Raw genomic sequence first — 20,410 nt, forward strand, 5'->3', positions numbered from 1 at the left:
TGATTGGGTGGCCTTGTAACCTTAGGCACTAATTCATGAACCACAAATTGTCAGATCAAGTGCCAATTATTAGCATCCGTCCGTAGGTTTTTTAGCGCAAGTCTTGGCACGTGTTATTCCAAAGGAATCATAAAAAGATGCCAATGTTTTTTTGTCTAGCGCCCGCTAGCGCCCTCACCACTTCTTGCGACAAAAATTCACCTTTTACGATATAATAAATTAAGCACGCCCTTAATCGAGAATCTATCACACTCATTTCTACCTCTATTCACGATAAGTAAGCTTATATACTTTTGACTATATATAGGGCTATAGTCACGGACGAGATCGATTTATAAGCCTCTAGTATCGCGTTTAGTGGTAGATTGAAAATTCGCACGTTAGCCGTGGATTTTCCGGAATGCCTTAGTGCCTTAGTGCCTTAGTGCCTTAGTGCCTTGGATCTAAGACTGCACGCACTCTGCCGGGCCACCCTAGTATATAATATATATATTTTCTCTCATAAGGTAAAAAGCGCGGGTGTTACGCGCATGATGCGTGCCAAGAATTGCACTAAAAAGGTTTCGGACGGATACCGCCTAAGCAGAGCTATCGTCGTCTCGATAATAATTATGATCACAATTTCATAGCTCGATCCGCTTAGAGTCAAAGCACAATGTTCTTCCGAAGACAGATGTTAGCATTACTCCGCAGACGAAATGACACTGACTGGAATAGCAATGAGGACTTCTTTCGTTACACGCGTGGACGGTTCGTAAGCCGAGAAACAGAGCAGATGGCACAACGACACGTCAAATTTAACATGAATGAGCTCTGCGAGGCTGCTGGGAAAGCCGTTGGAAAGCAGTGCATCAGTGTTGAGAAATTCGCTGATGGGCTTTATAATAAAGCATTCCTACTCACTATGGACGACAATGACCAAGTGGTGGCGAAGGTTCCGAATCCCAATGCTGGCGTGCCACACCTCACGACCGCGAGCGAAGTGGCCACTATGGACATGGTAACGTTGACTTCGTTTGAACATCTCGTATATATGAAACTGATACGATTCAGATACGCAACATAGTAGGAACTCCAGCGCCTCGTGTAATCGCGTGGGACTCTCGTGCAGAGAATGCCGTAAACGCAGAGTACATTATCATGGAGAAAGCCAAAGGTGTCCAGCTAGGGTCCGTGTGGCCCACGATGGACATTGACCAGAAGGGTCAAGTAATCAGAGCGATTGCGAGACATTTACGGTCATGGTCCAAAATTTCATTCAGCCATATTGGCAGTCTGTACTATCGGAAAGACCTGCCAGCCGTCGATGAAACTACTTCAATATATATTGACGGCTTAGAGAAGCCTATCCAGAACACGAAATTTGCAATTGGACCGATTACGGGAAGAGAATGGAGCGACTCCGGTAAGCCCAGTGTCAGATGTGATAGAGGACCATGTGAGTTAAGGCGTTTATTGGTTCATTCATGCACTTACAGGAATACGTAGGGACATCAGCAGATAGATATAGGAGAGCAATCATTGAGCGTGATCAAAAAGCGATTCAAGAACTCCCGGCTCTTCCAAGGCCGCTCTCAATGCTCTGCGGCCCAACACTTTATCAACCCACGCGAGAAAAGAAGCTCTTTGCTTGTGAAACTGTTCTCAAGTCATTGCATCATATCTTACCCCAAAAGAGGTGGGCAAGGTCGTTCCATATGTGGCACAACGACTTGCACGGGGAGAACATCTTCGTGGACGCAGACGATCCTACAGTGATCCTCACGATCATCGACTGGCAATCGACATTCATCGCTCCACTATTCGATCATGTCATGACCCCGGTATTCTTAAACTATGATGGGCCGGCCGTGCAAGGCATGGAACGCCCTACGCCTCCTAAATTTCCAGAAGATATAGATGAAGACGCTAAAGCCATAATTGGGAGATTGTATGAAAATCAAGTGCTCGCTTCAGCCTATAAGCATCTGCTAAAACGTAACATCGAGCCAATTTTCGATGCTATTATGTACGAGGAGTCCACAGCTTCTGCTGTACTGACTGCATCTCGAAATCTGTTCGAGACAGGAGAGGCACTCTGTCTAGGCTCCATCGCAGCACTCGAGGATTCTCCCGTTCAATTCTCTGGACCCATACTAGCAGACATAGAAAAGGACGCCGAACGAACGCTGGATAGTATGAACGCTATGATGGTAATTAAAGAAGCCCTTGGCTCTTTGTTCCCGGAGAAAGGAATCGTTCGACCAGAGCGATACTAAGATACAAAGGCAGCGCTCCGCCGTGTAAAAGAGCAGGTCTTTACTGATTTCTTAAGCACACCTGAAGATCGTCGGATCTGGGAAGACGTGTGGCCATTTGACGATTAAAATTCTATACATAGAATAGTCTGTATAGAACAGAAGCTATCCGTGTATTATAGTGTTAGATAGTGTACCATGATAGTTATAATAGACCTATAATAGTCTAGAATGGTCTAAGATAAGTACCATGGACATATCTTAGTAAACCTAGCCCCTTACGTAGTCGAACGCCAAGCTACTAAGGCGGTAGTTATTCTTATAAGGGTCTAAGATTTTCTAGTTTCTTATTTATCTATGATTATATTAAAAAATTTAGTTTTATAAACATTAAGACGTTTTATAGACCTTACTACTTAATTTATTATTAGAGTTTAACCTTATTAAAAGTAATTTTATACTTATAAACTATTCTAAATAATAAAGTACTAAATATATATAGAATACTAAACTAATAAATCAAATATACTATATAAACTATACTACTACTAATATAAGAATAGAGCTAATATATAGTAGTATAGCTAGATAGAATAATAGAGTATATTCTATTATAGAATAAATTACTACTAAGCTCTCTTAGTAGTAATTAAAGAGTATATATATAAAGTAGTACTACCTATATATTATAACTATATTTTGTTTTAATCTTTATCTAATACATTCTCGCGTGTAAAGCCGAAGCTTTTTACCACCTTGGGAGGAAATGCGGAGGTGTAGAGCCCTAGAGCTAGTCCACTAGCGGACCGGTTAATCACTTACGCCACCAAGTTTAGCGTTGGGGAACTAAAAGGGCAAGCTGGCAGCACCATGGATCCGAGGCCGCCATGCATGAAATGACATGTGCGTTGTACTGTGTCTATCTATTATACATAGGTCAGCGTTGCGCATCCGTCGAGCGCCAATTTGCGATTTTCTCCTCCTCTAAGTAGCTTGACATCGAACAATCAACTGCCACGACCACCAACTACCAGCATGCTTTGTCTCACATCGTTGGCTGTTGTACTTGCTTTCAGCACACAGCTCGCTTTCGCAGCCGACGCCAGCAGTGTGATTGCCAAATTATACCAGATCGGAAACGGCACAGTTCAGATCACAAATGACACCGCCGCCTTCACTGGAGGTGTGTCAGGCCTTCCATACGCACTCCAAGTGCAACAAGACGCAGTCATTGTACATGAATACGCCGAATTTGGCACCATGGAATCCAATGCCGCTGCACCGTTTGAAGAAGCTTCCATCGACGTTGCAGATGTGCTTTTGACTTTGTCAGATCAAGTCACAAGCACTCTGAAAGGAGTACAAGGCAAGGCGAGCACGTTTGGGGAATTAGGACCAATTGTGCTTGCGACCCTGTACCAGTTGAGACTCGACACGAATGCTCTCGCAAATGCCACAATCGCGAAGATGACGGAGGACATTCAGGCGATTGCACCAATTGCAGTGGAGCAGCTGAACGCGGCATTCGATGGTGCGATTGCGGCTTACGGCGGGAACGGTACGTGCTACAGTGTTTGCTTTGTGATGACAAAATCGACTGACATAATTGTAGTCCCGACAACCGGGTCCAGTAACAAGTAGATATCAAAGATGTACAGGCGAGATGAATTCTTCACAGTCTCGATCATTTGAGCAGCCAAAAGGAAGTCCGCCATTTGATGCATGAATTGACGCATCATTTCATAATCCTTTATGGGATCTGGCTCGCTCATGAGACACTGTTCAATGACTCTTCGTGCTTGGCAATACCATTATTGTCCTGGAGTTTGTATGGTCTTGTTGAGATCAGCTCATACGTTAATTTCGTGGGACATTATTAAATCCGAGACGGACTTTCTGTTCAACACTGGTCAGAAACACAATGAATTGAGCTTTGTTCACCCGTGGTACTCACTGCACATCCTAAGAATAATTCACGTCTACACCTATAAGAAACTCACCTAACCGCCCCTGTCATGTCGTGTTCAATTCTCCTTGCAGTCTAGAATAGCTTTTTTTTCTGAATATCCCACATCGGGCATGACCACTACGTCGTGTCGGCATTCAGTCAAGGCCGGTTCATTGATCGAAACACTCATGCTGATCCTGAGATCGCATACCGAAGGAATTTCTGGGAAAAGTATTCCAGCTATGATAAAAGCTTCTCACCAGGTATGGGTCAACATCGATGATTTAACATGCTTCGGAACCTCGCACTAGCTCACTATGCAACCTATTTTCCCGATTTTTGTAATGGTGATGTAACAGATCGTACGCTCATTGGTCGAGAGCTTCATGAAGTTTTGATTGTGTGCTAATACCATTGTTCAGACCCAATTATCGACGAACAGAATCTGCCTGCATAACGAGCAAGTGTACCGTACTCGTGGCTTCAACTGTCCTACGTCGTTCATCAAGCTACGATTAAAAACAGACAGCAGCAATACATTGGTAAAGATGGCTATGAACGCGGAAATAAGTACTAAACCAATGATGGAAAACAGTAATGGTAGGCCCCAGGCGTAGATTGTATTGCTTCCTGATTGAAACGGAGTGCTGACTAGGTATAGTCGTTGGCGGTCAATTAGCACTCTTTTCCAAAGATATCCCGAATGGCTTCTTCCGTGACGGGTTTTGCAGGACGGGGCCAGAAGATGAAGGCAAACACTCTGTTGCGGCTACTATGACGGCATCATTTCTTGACTTCACAGTGAGGAGCTCTTGAGCGTAATCTCGTAATATTAAACACTCATAAATTATCGACCATCACAGTCTTCAAAGGGGAACAATCTTAAAGCAGCAGGAGTTGAACCAGGACAAAAATGGTGCCTATATGCCGATCGATGGTCAGAAGTAATGACAGCTGCACAGGAGGGACAACTACACAAAGAAGCAGTGGCAAAGGTCAATCTTACCGCAACACACCAAGCAGCTTTGAGAACAGTCAGCTATAAGGACCTCAAGCAGTCTGCAGCGGAAGGGTTTGCACACGGGAACTGGAGACAAGAGTCGCACCACAATCCGGAAAACAATGGACGTATGACGAAGGAGCATGACAAGATTTCGAGCCATGATCTTTCGATGGCGCCTGGGAAAGGGACTGAAGTGAAAGGCACAAGGGGTGAACGAGGATAGTATAAGATTCAGCGTAAGGAAAATTGCGTACAATAATTTCGTACGGAAATAAAATCGGAGTCATCTCTTCGCACTCGCAATACTTTCACACCGTGGTAAGCTCTCTGTAACGACTCGAGCGTGTGACCTTCTTATATGGGAGAAAGGCCCATAACTGTCTATATACTATGAAACTCTTAATTCCAAAGCGCGCAAGTTCTGAGAGCAAGGCTACATGCATTATATCAAGCACCTAAGCTTTCCAAGCAATCACCAATTGTGACATCAAGAATTTCGGCGAAATTCTTGATACCCCTCGTAGAGTCTGTCGTGTTCTGGTCGCTAACTTCGAGCACGCCTTCACACTTAATACCAAAGTCCAACCCACTTCCATCTCCCCTTGGCCCAATATCGACATAGAGATTTCCGTCACAAATCATTTCTACCAAACCATTGCTTACACTGTTCATATCGTCCACAGCTGACTTGCCGGACAGCTCATGTTCAGGTGCGAAGTCTGTTGGGAAGCCGATATGCAATGGCTGAAACAATGCCTTTTCCTCCTTAGTACCAGTGTTTTCATTAGTCTCGGCATCTAGTACATCGCGTCGGAACAGAAGATTTAAGAATGCATTAAACGGCAGCCTATCACCCTTGAAGCCCGCCCACTTCAAAACATCAATCATTCGACTCTGTTCAAATGCGGTGCGCTCGCCTAACATCTTCTGCACAGTCTTTGCTGCATCTAGTGGTCTCATTTCCATGACATTTGGTAAACCGAGAGGCAGCATATTTATGCATGGTCCGGCAATAGGACCATTGATGTCTTCGATAGATGCTGAGCGGCCATGTTGATAGAAGCCGAACAGGGGATCATGCGTCGAAGTCAAATTCGCGAGAACGCGCGCAAATGCTACGAGAACGATGTGATGAAGATTGATGTCATGCTGCCTGCATTTAGCTTCTACTTTAACGATATCAATAGGCGAGCCATGGACCAGTACGAATGTCTGCTGCTGTGCGCGTATTCCGTCCTGAATTTGGAAAATCTGCTTCCTAGTGACGTGCGTTGACTTGCATGATCCTATCGCATGCTTCCAGAATTTCGCTTGATCGGAGTGTTTGATCTTATGGAGACTGTTGATTACGAACTTGGAGAAAGGAACGTTATCGTCTATAGAAGCATTTCCTGCATACAAGCTTGCGAGCTCAGATATCAGGCGTGGCATACTGTAGGCGTCGTAGAGTGTATGATGTAGCATCAGCACAATGCCTTGACCATCCTTGGCAATGATATGGCGAAGACGTATGGGAGGAACGTAAAAATCCGATGGTGCTCTTACTTCTCTGTGGACTGTTTCACGTGTAGCTTCGAGGAGAGATCTGGATGGATTCTCAACCACAGAGAATGTGTTATCTTGCCACTTCGTTTCGGTATCAGCGCTCAGGACCACTTGCACGGTCCTTCCGTCCTCAGTAGCAATGATTGTCGTGCGCAGGATGGGGTTCCTCTCAATGAGCTTTAACCAAGCAATCAACAGCTTACCAGAATCCAAGGTTTCTTGTACTTTGTATGACCAGGCTGGCTCATATGTTGTCTTTCCGGATTTTAGCCACCCAGCAATATACCATTCCTGTCCAGGTAATAGTGGCAACACATCCTCAACCTGGTCCGCTCTAACCGTAAGTATTTTCAAGGCAGCAGTCTTCAACTTGTCTGGAACAAGGTCCCTTTGTGCGACATCGTGTGTTTCAACAAGCCTTGAAGATCGAAGAGCGAATTCACAAATGCGACCCAGAGTGATTCCACCAACGATGTCAGCGGCACTGATACGCGCACCACTCTTACGGCATTTCTGTGCGACTTGAATAGCTGCGATAGAGTCGAGACCAATAGAAAATATACTGGTTGCCAAGGTGATGGCATCCTTATGAACCTGGCATACTTCTGCCATTGCCGTCCGAATACTTTCCGCAAACTTCGATACAGCTTCGGTATCATAGTCTAAACTTTCTTCTTTCATCACTGTCAGAGGTAATTGTACCAGACCTCGAGGAACAGCAAGTATTGACCTGGCCGGGCTTTCAAGTATATCGAATAGTGCATCGTGGAAAGTATCCATCAAAGCATCGATCTGCTCGTTAGTGATGCGCGCGTTCGAGCGAGCCACCAACTGGGTCGCGTTTTGTTCGATTTCAAAGTTGAGCCGGTATTCTGAAGGCGCCAAGACTGAGTCGCCATCAATGGGCTCCCAATACTTTTCTGTTGCTTCACGGATACCCTGATCTAATTTTTGGAATGTGAATAGGCTGTCGATCAGGGGTGGTCCAGTCGGGTTACTTTGCTTGCGCCAAAGCTTCTGGACGTCGGCTAGGGACGCATGCTGGTAGTCAATGGCTTTTGTCATCGAGCTTCGAATATTACGCATCGTGGACTTGTTCAAGGCAAGTTTGTTGGCGAGTTTTATTCGAACTGGGACAGTATTGAATAACGGCCCGATGATCTGGTCTGCGGCTTCCACTGCCAAGGTCCTTCCGGCGAGGACTTGACCAAAGGTAACATCTCGTCTACCAACAAGCATGGCCAACGCTTTGCCAAATGCAAGAAGGCAAGCATCTTGTATGGTGAAGCCTTGTTCCCGACAAGTCTCCAGCATTGTGGACAGTGCTCGATCGAAGACAATTGTTCGAAGAACAGGCTTGGTAATCTCGTTGCCCACGGGGACTGGGATTCGAATGCTCTCATAGCCACGTAGGCTTGTAGCCCAGTATTGTACGGCCTCCTCTTGTCTCGCAGAAATAGCCTCGGCCGCCAGGTAGAATGGAGTTGTTCTAACGGCGACCTCGTGTTGAAGATATTCAGCAAGCTGCCGGAACATATTCACGATAGAAATACCATCATATAAACTGTGATGGAGAGATATGGACAGCAATCGCTCATTGTCCGATTGGATGATATTTATCGCGAGTGGAGTATGATGGAAGTCGGCCTCGTCGTTAAACCTCATCTTCGATACGACACGCTCCATTTCTTCCCGTGCGTCTAGTGTTTTGGTCAAACGGACTCTAGCTACGGACTGCGAATGAACCACAGCAATCCACTGAGATACGTCTCGTTCTAGTCTGCGGAATGAAGTTCTCATTATGTCACTTTTACTGATCAGTGTCACGCAAGCCCGCTTGAGTGACGTCGAGTCCACATGAGACATCACTCTTACAACGTGATGATGGACGTAGAGCTTGCCATCAACTGACAGAGTTTGCGTGATCATGCCACTCTGAAGCGGTGTCGCCACATAACAATGCTGAACATCGTTCTCGGCAGTGAGTAGCCCAGCAGATAGAAGCTGAGATTTGAGGGTCTGGGAGGATATATTGTCTGACTCGAGCGTAGAGGGGCGCGACTGTTCGTTTCTGCCATCGTAATTTTCCCCGGAGTCTTCATTCCCGTTCAAACTGTCGTTCACTCCGCCACTCGCATTCCCACTTCGCTTTCTATTGGTGCGGGGAATAGAACTGTACTCTTCGCCTATATTCTCTTTCGCTTTCTGCTTTATTTCCATCAAGGCCTTGATACTTCCAGATCGGATCACATCAGCCGAAGACATCTGAAATCCTTGTTTGCGCAGCTGCTGCGAAAACCTAATCGCAACAATGGAATCAATGCCCAGATGAATGAACAGGGTGCGCTTTCCGATCTGTTCTGGAGGCACAGAGCAGAATGTTGATACCAGGTCTCGGAGCTGGCTTTCTTCTACACTCCATTCCTCGCCATTTGTAGCTGATTCCTCATTGCTGCTGTCGTCTGGAATATGCGCAGGCTCGGTAATACCTAGATCACGCAGATAAATTTCAGAACCATCAGAGATGTCGTTAACGAGCATCTCGATATTCTTAAGGAACTCCCTTGCCCTTGTGGCATCGCCAAAGGCACCCGTGAAGCCAAGACCAGCTTTGATTATATCGTTACTAGAATCGATTTCGAATTCAACTGCAAGCGCATAGTCGACAGAAATGGAATTTTCCACTTGTCTCCATGGTGACGTGCCCTCGTATATTCCACCTCCGAGTACCACAGAGAAGAGACAATCGTACAGAGGCCTGTTAGCTCCCACCCATCTTTGAATGTCACGTGGGGAGGTATGTTGAAACTCAAGGGCCTGGGCGCCGCTGGACTGCAGGCTAGAGAGTAAGTCCGTAATAGTGCGGGAACCAAATTCTCGAATGTTTGCTCGTTGAGGAATAGTCGTGATGCATGGGAATATCAACTTATCCGATCCATCCACTGAGCCCGTACGCCCGGAGAGGACATGTCCAAAGATAACATCATCCGAGTCCTGTGCTTGGGCTAATGATAGCGCATATGCACCTTGAAGTAGAGTTGACAAAGTGAGCTTCATAGGTCTCACAAGGTCCTCTAACTTGGAGAGGCTGCGCTCAAATGTCCGTGATACCTCGCTAAGGTGAGTGTCTGTCGAGTCACCAAGTAACTTTGTTCGTTGCCAATTCGACATAGAATTTGTCCAAAACTCTTTTGCGCGACCTGCATCCAAAGAAGTAATGTACTCGACCATCTGTCTTGGTCCAGGTCTACTTGAAATTTGCTTCGACTCATAGAGATCGCGAAGATCCTTGAAAAGCGAGGTCAAAGATATGCCATCATATATCGCGTGATGAATAGATACACACGCACAATACCGACTAGTGCTTGTAGATTGCCAAACGGATACGCGAAGAGGTGCCTCGGTTGTGATTTTGCTCGTAATATCTTGGTTGTGAATGTCTGAAAGGAAGTCGTATCGGGTTTTTTGATCCAGTACAATGTCTAAATTGTCATGAACTGTCCAGTTTAACGGAGCATACTCAGCCTTGATAGCAATTTGATAGACATGGTCGTTCTTCAGGACGAATATGGTTCGCAGTATGCTATTCCTCGATACAATCTCCCGAAGAGCGTTCTCAAGCTTTGCAACGTCCACGCCCTCTTCCAATTCTAGAAGGATGTTGTTGATGTATGACCCATCTGTCGCATCAATCAAAGAGCTCGCGATCAGAGTTTCCTGCAAGGGCATACAAGGTAAGATATACTCAATTTCATTCTGTGGGACAGGGAGTCCCTCCTGGTGGAACAATTCTTGTTCGTTCTGCGATATGAGGTCGCGTGCTTTCGCAAGGGAAGCCTCCCTGGCCGTCTTTGTCGCCGCATCAGATCTGGGATAGGTAGCCACGTCTTCAATCGTGGGGTTCTGCATAAGTTTTGCTACACTGCAGCTATAGCCCATAGCTCTGAGCTTGGTGAATATACTGATAGCAGCGAGACTATCAACTCCAAGTTCGAACAGAGTCGTGCTGGGGGCTACATTATCACTTCCTTTGGGAATAACTTCTTTGATAATATCGCGAATCGCAGTTTCCTCATCATTCAGCATGCTGTTTGTTTTATCATCATGGCGGCCTAGGTTCCCGTGAAATATGCTGAGAGAGATACCGAAGAATATTTTTGTGAGTAGCTTGTTCTCAGCTTTTCCAGAGGTGACAGCGAGAGGTACATAGCTAAGCGGGACAATTAAATCTGGAACCATGTATGCAGCAAGTGACTTGCGACATAGAGCCCTCAGGGTGTTATTGATATCTTTGACTGTGTCATCTAGAACCGTTGGCGGCTCGGGGTTCTGTTTTGTATTTGACCTGGACGTTGCAATGAAGGACACTAGCTGTAATCTTGAACTATCAGGGTGCCTCAACACCAATGAAGCAACATCAATAGGGTCTCGGGAAGCCATACGAACACCCTCGGACACTTCACCAAGCTCTACTCGCTGTCCGCGAATCTTGACCTGGTCATCTTTCCTCCCAAGGAACTGAATGCTGGAATCAGGCATCATGCGAACTATGTCACCTGTTCTATACATGCGTGATCCTCGGAAATCATCCACGAAGCCTTTCGCATCTGGCCGGTTGTGATATCCGTTTGCAATAAGGCTGCCAGTGAAACAGAGCTCGCCGGGCATACCACGTTTGACATACTGTTCTGAATTTGGTACCAACACATGTGCTCTACTATCACCTAGTGGTGAGCCGATATTGCTGGGATTGGAGTCCGGGAGCAACTTTGTAGAACAAAGGCCAATCGTAGCTTCTGTTGGACCATATGCATTTATGAGGCCGACCCTGTCATGAGCACCCCAGAGCTTTTTCGTCTTCTGAGACATCTTCTCGCCACCTACACCGAGATAGTGTAAATATGGCGCGTCATCTGGCGTTAATCCGGTCTGATCGAGCAACGATGGGACGAAGCTGGCATGTGAAATTCTAAGTACTCGTAAGGCAAGGGCCAGGTCGTCTAGAAGGATCGTTCGCGAAGCAGATGTAGCACAAAGTCCATGTTTCCAAGCAAGAAACATTTCTCCAATGTGAACATCAAAGGCGCGGCTGGCAAGACAAAGGTAGGCTCCTTTACCTCCTAGATTTCTGGTAGCGGGGACAACTTCACAGATAAAGTCAGACTGGGCTTCAGTAAAAGCGCTCAGGTTACCACGGCTGACCATGACACCCTTCGGTCTGCCCGTAGAGCCAGATGTATAGAGGAGGTAGGAATTATCGTCAAGGTTTTCTTCATTTGTGTCATTCGTCTCCTGTTCGTCGCTCTCATCTAAGCAGCGCTCAATATCATCATCGTTGCTACCGATCACTTTGCAGGCATACGGGATAACAACGTCATCGAGAAGCCCTTCAGTGCTGAAGATTAGTGTTGCACCACTGTCCTCAAGGAGAAAGGACTTTCGTTCAGCGGGGAAGCTCTCTTCTATTGGAACGTAACAGTTTGAAGATTTCATAATTCCAATCGCCACGGCAAAAGACCATAGGGTCCTACCCATACAGACAGCGATGGCCTTCCGGTGGGCATTCTTTGTGCGTAAAAATCGTGCAACCCGCTCTGCAGCTGCATTAAGCTCACTGTAAGTCCAGCATACAGAGTCCGCATGAGTATCATGGATCTGGCTAGCAATCTCTACAGCTTTCCAATCTGGCTGTATTTCCGCCCAGTGTTCAACCCAATAGGTCGGGGAAACGGTAACAGGAAATTTTCTCGTTTCTCTGTGTGGTGTGATTGACAATAGTTCTTCTGGGAGAAAGGAAGTGAGGTGTTCAATGGGCTTATCAACATGATACACCATGGCAGTGACTAATGCATCAAGCTGTTTGCAGAGTAGCTGCTGTTGTTCATCAGATACTATACTCTGGTCGACAGAAAGTTCAAAATGTAGCTTTTCTGCCTTGGGCCATACGTGCAGCACCAATGGATGCTCAACAGAGAGGTCAAGCATATCCGGTGTCTGGGTCCACAAAGAGGGTTTTCCGTCTTTCTCATCAACGGGTTCGTTCTCAACATTAAAAATGTAAAGTGCCGGATAGAGTATATCGTTGGAATCTTGGCCCAAGGCTTCTTTGACTACTCGTGGTCTGACTGAACGGTTTGCCATGACACTCCTGTAAAGCTGACTCTGGGTCTTTAAGACATCACTCATGAGCCCTGGCATCTTTCTGAACGGAACAGGTATCGTCGAAACAAGGGGTCCAATAGCCGTCGCAAGATCAGGGTGCACAACGCGCTCGTCCACTACCTCTCCAAGTAGTACGTTCTCTTTTTCTAGCATCTCCGAGAGCAGGAGACACCATGCAAGTCGGATTATCGTTGAGGCCGACGTCATGTGAAACCTTGAAGCTACGTCGCGAATCTTTTGGTAACTCAAGCTACTCTCAAATTCTTGCGTCCGGTGTACGATGTTGTCGTCAGAGTTTGACTTGCTTCGGAGGCCGACAAGGCCGTCTGCTTCATCATTATCAGAGAATCCATGAAGCGTCTTTCGCCAGAATGTATTGCAATTTTCTTGGCTGTCAAGAACGGAGGACTGTCTGACGGCGTCTTCCAATTGAGTACGTTTGGTCGGTTTTGAGAGACCGTCGTAGTACCTCTGCAAATCTTCCATGACGAAGCTTAACGATGGTCCATCAAAGACCGAGTGGTGTATACTGAACAGCATTGTTCGGCCCTCTTCATGTTTGAAGATGGTTACGGCCCACAATGGGCGCGAATACATTTCTTCATGATGCTTTACGTATAGTTCGTTGGCGCGTCTCTTTGCAGACTCTTGCGAAAAATCAGTCACTTCACGTTCTGACCAGTCGATATTCGCATCTTGATGTATCACTTGTAGGAATGTCAGAGCATGATCCTGAACAGCGCTCGGGGCGTTGGCGACACTAGCTGTGGCGAGAAAAGTAGTACGTAAAGCTGATGTATTAGAAGCCAGGTTTTCCCATGCAGCTCGAAGACGGGGCATGTCGATCTCTGAGCCTAGAGAAGAGGCGCGGTGAATCCAGTATGCTTGCGGCGATCGCAATGTCTCGCTGAGGATATTCTCCTGTATGACTAAAGCTGGAGCAACTGTGAAGGCGCCTCCTCTTGTAATATGACGCTTGACTGGATCATGCCAGTCACTATTAAATCCGGCTAGCGAACTCTTTGTCGCATTTCCATCAGCATTCGATGATGACGACTTTGCTGCTAGATCTGCCAGAGTACGGGAACTAAGAGCTTCCATGACAGATATCGAGGAACCAGTTTTTCTTAGACGAGCAACGAGGCGAATTGCTCGGATGGAATCGAGGCCAAGAGCAGCAAGACTACTAGAAGGCCCAAGCGAGGACCTTGTAACTCCGGTAAGGTTGGCCACTATTTCGATAAGGCTTTCGTGTTTCGCTGGCCATGCGCTAAAGTCACTGGCCGTCGATGCTCCTTCTCCCTCTATCAGGGATCTCCATTTAGAAAGGTCGCTAAAATGTAGGAGCCTGATGAGGGCTTTGCGATCGATCTTGTTGGAAACACTATGGGGTATGCGGTTTACCATGAGGTAGATATTCGGTAGCATAGCTTCGGGTAATTCCAACTCCGCCGACCTAGCAATCTCTTTTGCAAGAACAGCTGCTCTTGGATTTATGAGAGCTCTCAGATCCTGGGTATCCGCGAACTCCGGACTGACGACAAAGGCTGCAAGTATATTCTCATCACCAGATGTGTCCGTAGGCGCACAAAACAAAACAGCAGCATTTTCAACAGAGCTATGACATTCCTGTATCGAATATGCGATTTCACTAAGCTCCATACGGATGCCCCTGATCTTGATTAGATCGTCTTCTCGCCCAACGAACTCAAAAGTGCCATCGGAAAGCTGGCGAACCATATCTCCAGTGAGATAGACTCGCCTGTCCAACATCGTATTGTAGACGAACTTCTTTGCAGCAATTTCTGGATCTTTGAAGTAACCGGGCGATAATTGTACCCCAGACAGTGCAAGCTCTCCTTGAGCACCTCTGAGGACAGGCTTCCCGTCTTTAAGGACATACGCTCCGACGGTCGGTAGCGGGAGCCCTATGTTGGAGCTGTTGTGCAAGTCACCATCTGCGCCGAATTGACGCATCGTTGACACAATCGTTGCTTCCGCTGGTCCATAGGTGTTGTAGGCTCTAGTACCCTGACTCCAATCATCTGCGATAGATTGCGATAGCTTTTCCCCAATCATGGTCACGACCTCCACCGTGTTGAAATCTTTGCGTGAGAGTGTACCAGCAAATGCAGGTGTGCAGTGGATATGCGTCACCCTCGTTGCATTGCAAAGTTCCGTGATAGAGCCAAGAAGGATCTCACGCGTCGAAGAAATGACGGCTCCTCCCACTGCCCATGTGTAAAAAAGGTCTTGGACGAAGACATCAAAAGTGAAGCCGGAGAATTGGAGGCATCGAACTTGACCTCCTTTGACATCCGTGGGAATAGCGTGTGCTAGGGCCTTGATTGCTGCTACTGCAGACTTGTGCGTGATTGGCACGCCTTTTGGGGGTCCAGTGGTCCCTGATGTAAATATCATGTACGCCATATCGTCTTCAGATATTTGCGGTGGATCAACGGCTGGTGTGGTACTATTTCGAGGGTTAACATTAAGGTCCTGGGAGGAGAGGTCTACAATAATAACCCCACCGGGAACAGAATCAGGCGTGCACGACTCATGAACAAGCACTATTGGCCCGCCTGATCTTGCGATAAGCTCTCGTTTCCTGTTGGAGGGAAATGTAGCATCGATTGAGCACCAAGCAGCTCCTGCTTTCAGAAGAGCCAGGATGGCGATGTACAGCTTTGGGCATTTATCCATGCAGATAGGAACTATACACTTTCTCAGAGAGCCATATTTCTGTACGAGGATACCAGCCAGATTCGTAGCTCTCAAATCAAGCTCTTCATACGTCCACTGGGTAACATTGCTGGCGTTGTTAAGCTGCGCTTGAAACTCAAAAGCTACTTTTGACGATGATCCAGTGATGTTCCGCTGGAAGAGATCGTGCAACAAGATCTCAGATGTATTCTGCGTGTTGCAAGCCTCTACTGGGTATATTGATAAAGTACTTTTTTGGCCTGCAAATTGGGCATCAAGGAACCGTGCTGCCGGATTCTCTAAGAGCCAAGTGATAATGTCCCCAAACTGTACCAGTAGCATTGATGCTGCTGATGGATTGAGGTGCGCATTCTTATACGTGACTCGAAGTTGTAGCTCGTCTTTCTCCTGTGGAAAGATCTCAAGCATGATCGGAATGTCTGCGTTCATTGCAGGTGTCTCCACAGGTCCCCACAGAGCCTGCGCATTAGATGCTTGCGTAAAAGCCTGAAATGCTAGTGTGGTATCGTATAGCATAGTATTTTCTGTGGTTCTTAGTGCGTCAAGTGGCATTTGATGGTGATTGATAGCTTCGGAGCTATGCTTCGTCAAGCGTTGTAGCACATCAGATACCCTATCGTCGGCTTTCGCTCTTACTCTTAATGGAACTATTGCATGTGTCAAGGCGATACAGTTGGTAAGGTCTTCATTTAGTCGATCAGACACGATACTGCCCATGGCTACATCAGTGGAGTATCCACTAAAGGCCATGAGAATTATGCTCCAGGCTGCTTGTAGAGTTGCGAGCGGTGAAGCTTTAAGTTTTCTGGCGCCTTGGATCAACGACGAGAAACTCAACTTCGCAGTAGTCTCTGTCACCATCGAGTCTGAGGATACTAGGGACGGCCTCGCATATGATAAGCAAGGAAATTTAACCGGAGTGAAGTCTTGAAATTGGGCTTTCCAATAGTCTGCTGCGTCAATGTGGTCGGCGTCAAAATGTCTAGCGACGGCGATATCGACCGTTGTCCTCTTTGTGATGTCACGATTATGGTAACGTTCCCACACAGCTTCTTCGAGTAGTTGCATAGATCCGCCGTCGAATATTGCATGGCATTGGCTCAATATAATAACCGTGGTACCATTCTCCGATATAAAAGAGAGAATCCAGGGAGGCTCTGTGAGGTCGATCTTTCTCTCAATATCCATGATGATAGTATCCAGAGTCTTGTTTGCTGATCTGGACGAATTTTCAATGACCCTCGATCGTGCATCTGAAAATTTTGAACTGGGACTTAGAATACACTGAGCGAATGGCGAGAGCGCGTCGTCGACCTCGGTAAACACGGTGCGGTATATGGGGGCGTCTTGTAACGATGATATCCAGGCCTCCTTCAACTGGTCCATGTCAACATATTGTGCTGGCCGGTATATTGAATGCTCAATGAATGCCTTGCGTGACTTTGGTAGGTTTTTGACAAAACTTGCAAGAATACTTGTCTGGATTGCCGTTGTTGGAAGCACATTTTCCAAGTCATCTGGCGCTAGACCCAGTGTTTTGACACAGTTGGATTCGTGCTTCTGGCGGAAAGCAGCTAAAATCCAGTGTCTTGACGGCGGGGAATAATTACATTGATCATGATTTTTCGACTTTGTATGGTATAAATTGGCAATGTTTTTGATAGTTTGGCTCTGCAACACGTCACTGACGGTCAAACCAGTGACTTTATTCATTCGTAGAAGTTGAAGCAGCCGCACCGTTTGTAGACTGTCGATTCCAAGGCCGATCAAAGGCTCGTTGAGCTTGATGGATTTCACCGGAATACCAAGTAGCTTACCAATGCAAAGTCGGAGTGTCTCAACCACTTCATCGTCCAAATCTTCATCTAGATTTGTACTTTGATTGTTGCCGAGCTTGGATGTACGATAGTCACTGAAGATCTGCTGAAGGATCGATCTTTTCACCTTGCCTGACGACGTACGCGGTAGGGCATCAACGAAGAAATACTCAGCTGGACGCATATAGGCAGGCAAATTCGCCTCAGCTATTTGTCGACAATTTGAAAGGAGAATCTCTTCATCAGTGTCAGGCTTGAGAGCGACGCATACTACTGGTCTTTCTGACCCAATAGCAGACTCATCATACTTGAAGACTGTCGCAGCCAACTCCCGAATGCCTTCGACGTCGACGAACGCAGCTTCGATATCCCCTAGCTCAGTTCTTCTGCCACTTAATTTGACTTGATCGTCATTCAATCTGCCCTGAAAGTCCACAACAAGCTGACCAGACGGACTCTGTACAAATCGTGCACGATCTCCTGTTCGATACATGCGACCAAACTCAGGGCTCGTCACGAAGGCTTTTGCGGTCAGGTCAGGTCGATTGTGATAGCCTTCGCTAAGCTGAGGGCCTCCAATAGCAAGCTCGCCTGAAAAGCCCATAGGGAGTATGGTCGTACCTGCAGCTTTAGGATCTATTATAAACAGGGAACATGTCTCAAACGGGGTACCAACGACAGTCCGTCTGTCGTTGACCAATATATCAACGGAAGCTGTGCAATGTATAGCAGCTTCAGTCGGTCCATAAATATTGGTCAAGCCCTCGTAAGACAACCCATCTTTGAATGTACTAGATCGTGCTGGTGAGTCACGCGCGAAGCTCTGGACAACTTTGGGATTTATAACTTCCCCAGATACCCAGAGGCACCTTAAACTAGGTACATTTTCAGGATGCAGTACACTAGCCAGACTTGGAGTTGTAAAGACGATGTTTCCAGAGAGCTCGTTGATAGTACCTTCTGGATCAGTGAGGGTGAGTTCGCGATGACTCGAACACAAAGTGGCGCCAGTGGACCATGTTAGGAACATTTCCACCACCGATGGATCAAATGTTGTTGGTGCCATCTGAAACCACCGAAACTCATGAGCGTACCAGCTGTCACTAAGGAGTCGCTCATGAGAACTAATGGTAATAGTTGCAGCGAGATGGGATATCCGGACACCTTTTGGGCTCCCTGTAGATCCACTTGTAGACATAACATACGCCAAGTCTGTACCAAGTACATCGACTGATCTTCTGACAGCATGTTGGTCCTGAGGCAGCGATCTCCAGTCTGCGAAGACTTCTTCGACGTCGATCCAATGTAATGAATCGAGGTACTTTTGGCCTGACTGTTCATCTGCAGCCAGTACCCTTTGGCTTGACCTTTTGCCACAACCAAGTGCAATTGATGCAGATATGTCCTGAAATACGCCATGTATCCGCGAGTTCGGGGCGTCAAGGGGTATAGGACAGAAAGCAAAGCCGGCTTTCAAAACAGCGAGCCAGGAGACATAGAATGATACAGATGTAGAAGCACAGAACGGAATGATAGGTTGACACTGATGAGAATTTTTAGAAAAGTGTTCTAGGAGCTTAGCACTGAGATAGCTCGAGACGGAGTCTAGCTCAGCATACGACAAGATCTCATGAATTGCAGGTCTGGCAGATGTTTTGGCATGACTGAGGAAATCCAGTGCAATCCGGTCCGGATATTGCTTTGCTCGACGCTCGAATGCAGTATGCAGTCCAATCGGAGGTTTCCCTTCCGACCAGTTTGCATCTTGTCGGAGGAGCGGTGGCTCTGGATGAGGCGGGTAATTGATTACCGACCTCCTCAAAGTCACACCGCTCTGTCCAAGATATGACAAGAGAGAAGCAAAGACAGAAGAGGCGATTTTCACGGGCATCAATGCACAGTCATATCGCAAACGAATCCTGCTTCGGCAAATCTCGATAACCAAACACTGTATATCGGTATCAGTTGTGTGTCCTATAGCAAAGCTCTAGATAGCATGAACAGTAGATGATGCAACTTACTGCATTGGAAGGACTATAGTTCTGGAGATCATTGCATTCTTGAACCGTGGGCAGGCTCAACACAAACCCAGGGCTGCAGGAGTCTGAGACATTGCTCCAATCATGGCGAGTCATATCGATGATAGGGCTGTGATTTGCGCCGGGGGAACTGATAGGGCTGTCTGGCTCGCATGTTGCTACGATACAAAAGTGTTTAAAATTGCTAGACCCGGAATAACCGTAGGTCAACTCGAAGCATAGTTCTCTCAAGCCAGTGAATGCAAAGAGGAATCGAACGAAAGCATTGATACTCTCGTCTTCTGAGCGGGAAGCAAATGCCTCTCCCAAGTCGTGCTCCAAGTATGCAAAGTTATGTGCAGCTCGCTCATTATTCACAGACAGCTTTGATGAATTCAATACCGAGTTTAGGGAGGGGACTGGCGTCAGATATAATGACGTAGCCATAATCGTAGTTGCCGGAAATGTTTCGCAATGGCGGTGGAATCAATAAGTTCAAAAGAAGTCAGAGTAAGATTATTGGCCACACGGCATTTTCATTCTTATACTCAAACGACGAATGACTCGTATTATCCGTCTGTACACAGTCACTCGTGGCCAACGATGTGTCGAAACGAGTTATGTCGAAACGAGTTATGTCGAAACGAGTTGAAATCGAGTTTGAGCACCGACAAAGTGAATCCAGCCCGTACATGGAAGCTGAATACGATGACATGCCGCACTCCCACCATTGATCTTGAACGCCAGGCAATAATTAACTCGTAAAGTGTGTGCATTGACCTAGTAGCATTAGCAGCTTCAACTAGCGAAGAAGCCTATGACGCGCACGCAACAGAGCCTCCCTTCTCGACATCCTCATGATGGCCAGGACTGTCGAGAGTGTGCCAGCCAATCGGATCCCGTTCGCATCCTCAGCGCGGGTGGTCGTTATAGGGCGTATAGTGTTAAGCCAGGCG

General features: G+C 46.8%; 4 protein-coding genes across 4 annotated transcripts; 3 read left to right on the forward strand and 1 right to left on the reverse strand.

The window, feature by feature from the left end:
- Positions 1-175: 175 nt before the first annotated feature.
- Positions 176-2,467, forward strand: EJ05DRAFT_542121 (phosphotransferase enzyme family protein). The gene is made up of 3 exons (XM_033749703.1): positions 176-1,000; positions 1,054-1,438; positions 1,489-2,467. Exons 1-3 carry the CDS (start codon positions 656-658, stop codon positions 2,256-2,258), a joined length of 1,500 nt encoding a protein of 499 aa, XP_033595551.1. The 5' UTR covers positions 176-655; the 3' UTR covers positions 2,259-2,467.
- Positions 2,468-3,272: 805 nt separating this feature from the next.
- EJ05DRAFT_505293 (uncharacterized protein) lies at positions 3,273-3,878 on the forward strand (the record flags this gene model as incomplete). Its single annotated transcript, XM_033747690.1, has 2 exons — positions 3,273-3,795; positions 3,850-3,878. 2 exons carry the CDS (start codon positions 3,273-3,275, stop codon positions 3,876-3,878), a joined length of 552 nt encoding a protein of 183 aa, XP_033595552.1.
- An 855-nt stretch (positions 3,879-4,733) lies between these two features.
- On the forward strand, positions 4,734-5,781 carry EJ05DRAFT_523216 (uncharacterized protein; the record flags this gene model as incomplete). Its single annotated transcript, XM_033748796.1, has 3 exons — positions 4,734-4,785; positions 4,847-4,986; positions 5,049-5,781. The coding sequence occupies 3 exons, from the start codon at positions 4,734-4,736 to the stop codon at positions 5,409-5,411; spliced, it is 555 nt and encodes a 184-aa protein (XP_033595553.1). The 3' UTR covers positions 5,412-5,781.
- On the reverse strand, positions 5,636-19,901 carry EJ05DRAFT_490324 (uncharacterized protein; the record flags this gene model as incomplete). The annotated part of the gene is made up of 2 exons (XM_033745868.1): positions 5,636-19,384; positions 19,458-19,901. The coding sequence occupies 2 exons, from the start codon at positions 19,899-19,901 to the stop codon at positions 5,636-5,638; spliced, it is 14,193 nt and encodes a 4,730-aa protein (XP_033595554.1).
- Positions 19,902-20,410: the final 509 nt, after the last annotated feature.

Source organism: Pseudovirgaria hyperparasitica, assembly GCF_010093815.1.
Source record: "Pseudovirgaria hyperparasitica strain CBS 121739 unplaced genomic scaffold EJ05scaffold_22, whole genome shotgun sequence".
Lineage (NCBI taxonomy): Eukaryota > Fungi > Ascomycota > Dothideomycetes > Acrospermales > Acrospermaceae > Pseudovirgaria > Pseudovirgaria hyperparasitica.

Bases quoted from the DNA above. Each gene is read 5' to 3' on its own strand.
- EJ05DRAFT_542121 (XM_033749703.1), top strand. From the start codon at position 656: ATGTTCTTCCGAAGACAGATGTTAGCATTACTCCGCAGACGAAATGAC. The intron at 1,001-1,053 runs GTAACGTTGACT...GATACGATTCAG, and splicing joins AAGTGGCCACTATGGACATG to ATACGCAACATAGTAGGAAC. The intron at 1,439-1,488 runs GTGAGTTAAGGC...AGGAATACGTAG, and splicing joins CAGATGTGATAGAGGACCAT to GGACATCAGCAGATAGATAT.